Raw genomic sequence first — 1,125 nt, 5'->3', positions numbered from 1 at the left:
TGCAGCGCGCGCCCGCCGCTCCGGCAGCGCGCAAAAAATGCAGCGCGCGCGCTCATTCTACAACATTTTTTAAATTGCATAGATAAAAAAGATACAAAAGTATTTTACATCGGTGCAACTAGATAGATAGTTCGAAAGCATAGATAGATAGAACTACGGTGCAACTAGATAGAAACTACTACGGCATACATAGATAGAAACTACTCCAAGTCGCTACCATCATCACCATCATCATCCTCGTCGGTGTTGTCCGAGGTATCGAGCCACATGTCGTCCCAACGTTCATCGTCTGATGTGAAGATCGACCTCCCACCTGCTGCAACGATATCGGACTGCGCATTCGCCAATGCCTTCCTCCGACGCCGGTCCGCCCGCTCCGCGCGGCGCCTTGCCGTCCTCTCCGCCCAGTAGGCACGCTCGTCGGCGACGTCCTCCGGGTGGCGACGGCGCCACTCCGCCATGGCTCGCTCGTCCTCCTCGGTGATGAGGAGGCGGCGCTGCCGCCGAGCGTGGTCGGCACGGTCCATGTCGGTGATGAGACGCGGCGGAGGGGCGACGCGCTGCGCCTCCTCGCGCGTGAAGACGTCCCGGAAGTTCATCTGCGACCAGGGCCTCTCCAAGCGCCAAGCCGCCGCGTCGTACGCGCGGGCTGCCTCGTGCGCGCTCCGGAACGACTCGAGGCCGAGCCGGACGTCGCCGGACCGGATCTCGGCGGAGTACCAGCCGTTGGGGCGCTCGCAGACGCCGCGGTAGCCCGAAGAACCCCGGCGGCGCGGCGGCATGGTGGCGCGATGGTGGCGCAGAAAGCGGCGAAGTGGCGATGTTGCGAGGGGAGGGCGCGTGTCTGTGTTCTGTGCGCGTGGCGAGCGCGGAATTTTATAGGCGCGCGCGAAGCGGCGCGCCAAATCTACCGCGCCGCGTGCCGCTTTCTCCCGCGCGCTGTAAGTTCCCACCACCGCTGGAGCGCGCAGAACTAGCCGGCGCGCGCTAAAACCAAACTTTACCGTGCAGGTGCGCCTTTTGCCGCGCCTGTTGAAGATGCTATTAGACGCGCATAGTCATCCACATTCACCTCCTTGTCGTATACTCCCACAACACCGGCGGGAAGGCAAGATGCACAGTATA

General features: G+C 62.0%; 1 protein-coding gene across 1 annotated transcript; it reads right to left on the bottom strand.

Moving 5' to 3' along the window:
• Positions 1–200: 200 nt before the first annotated feature.
• Positions 201–782, bottom strand: LOC109768697 (uncharacterized). The gene has a single exon (XM_020327439.3). It carries the CDS (start codon positions 780–782, stop codon positions 201–203), a length of 582 nt encoding a protein of 193 aa, XP_020183028.1.
• Between the last annotated feature and the right edge of the window lie 343 nt (positions 783–1,125).

Source organism: Aegilops tauschii, chromosome 3, assembly GCF_002575655.3.
Source record: "Aegilops tauschii subsp. strangulata cultivar AL8/78 chromosome 3, Aet v6.0, whole genome shotgun sequence".
Classification (NCBI taxonomy): Eukaryota; Viridiplantae; Streptophyta; class Magnoliopsida; order Poales; family Poaceae; genus Aegilops; species Aegilops tauschii.
This window is presented reverse-complemented; position numbering and strand designations above follow the sequence as displayed.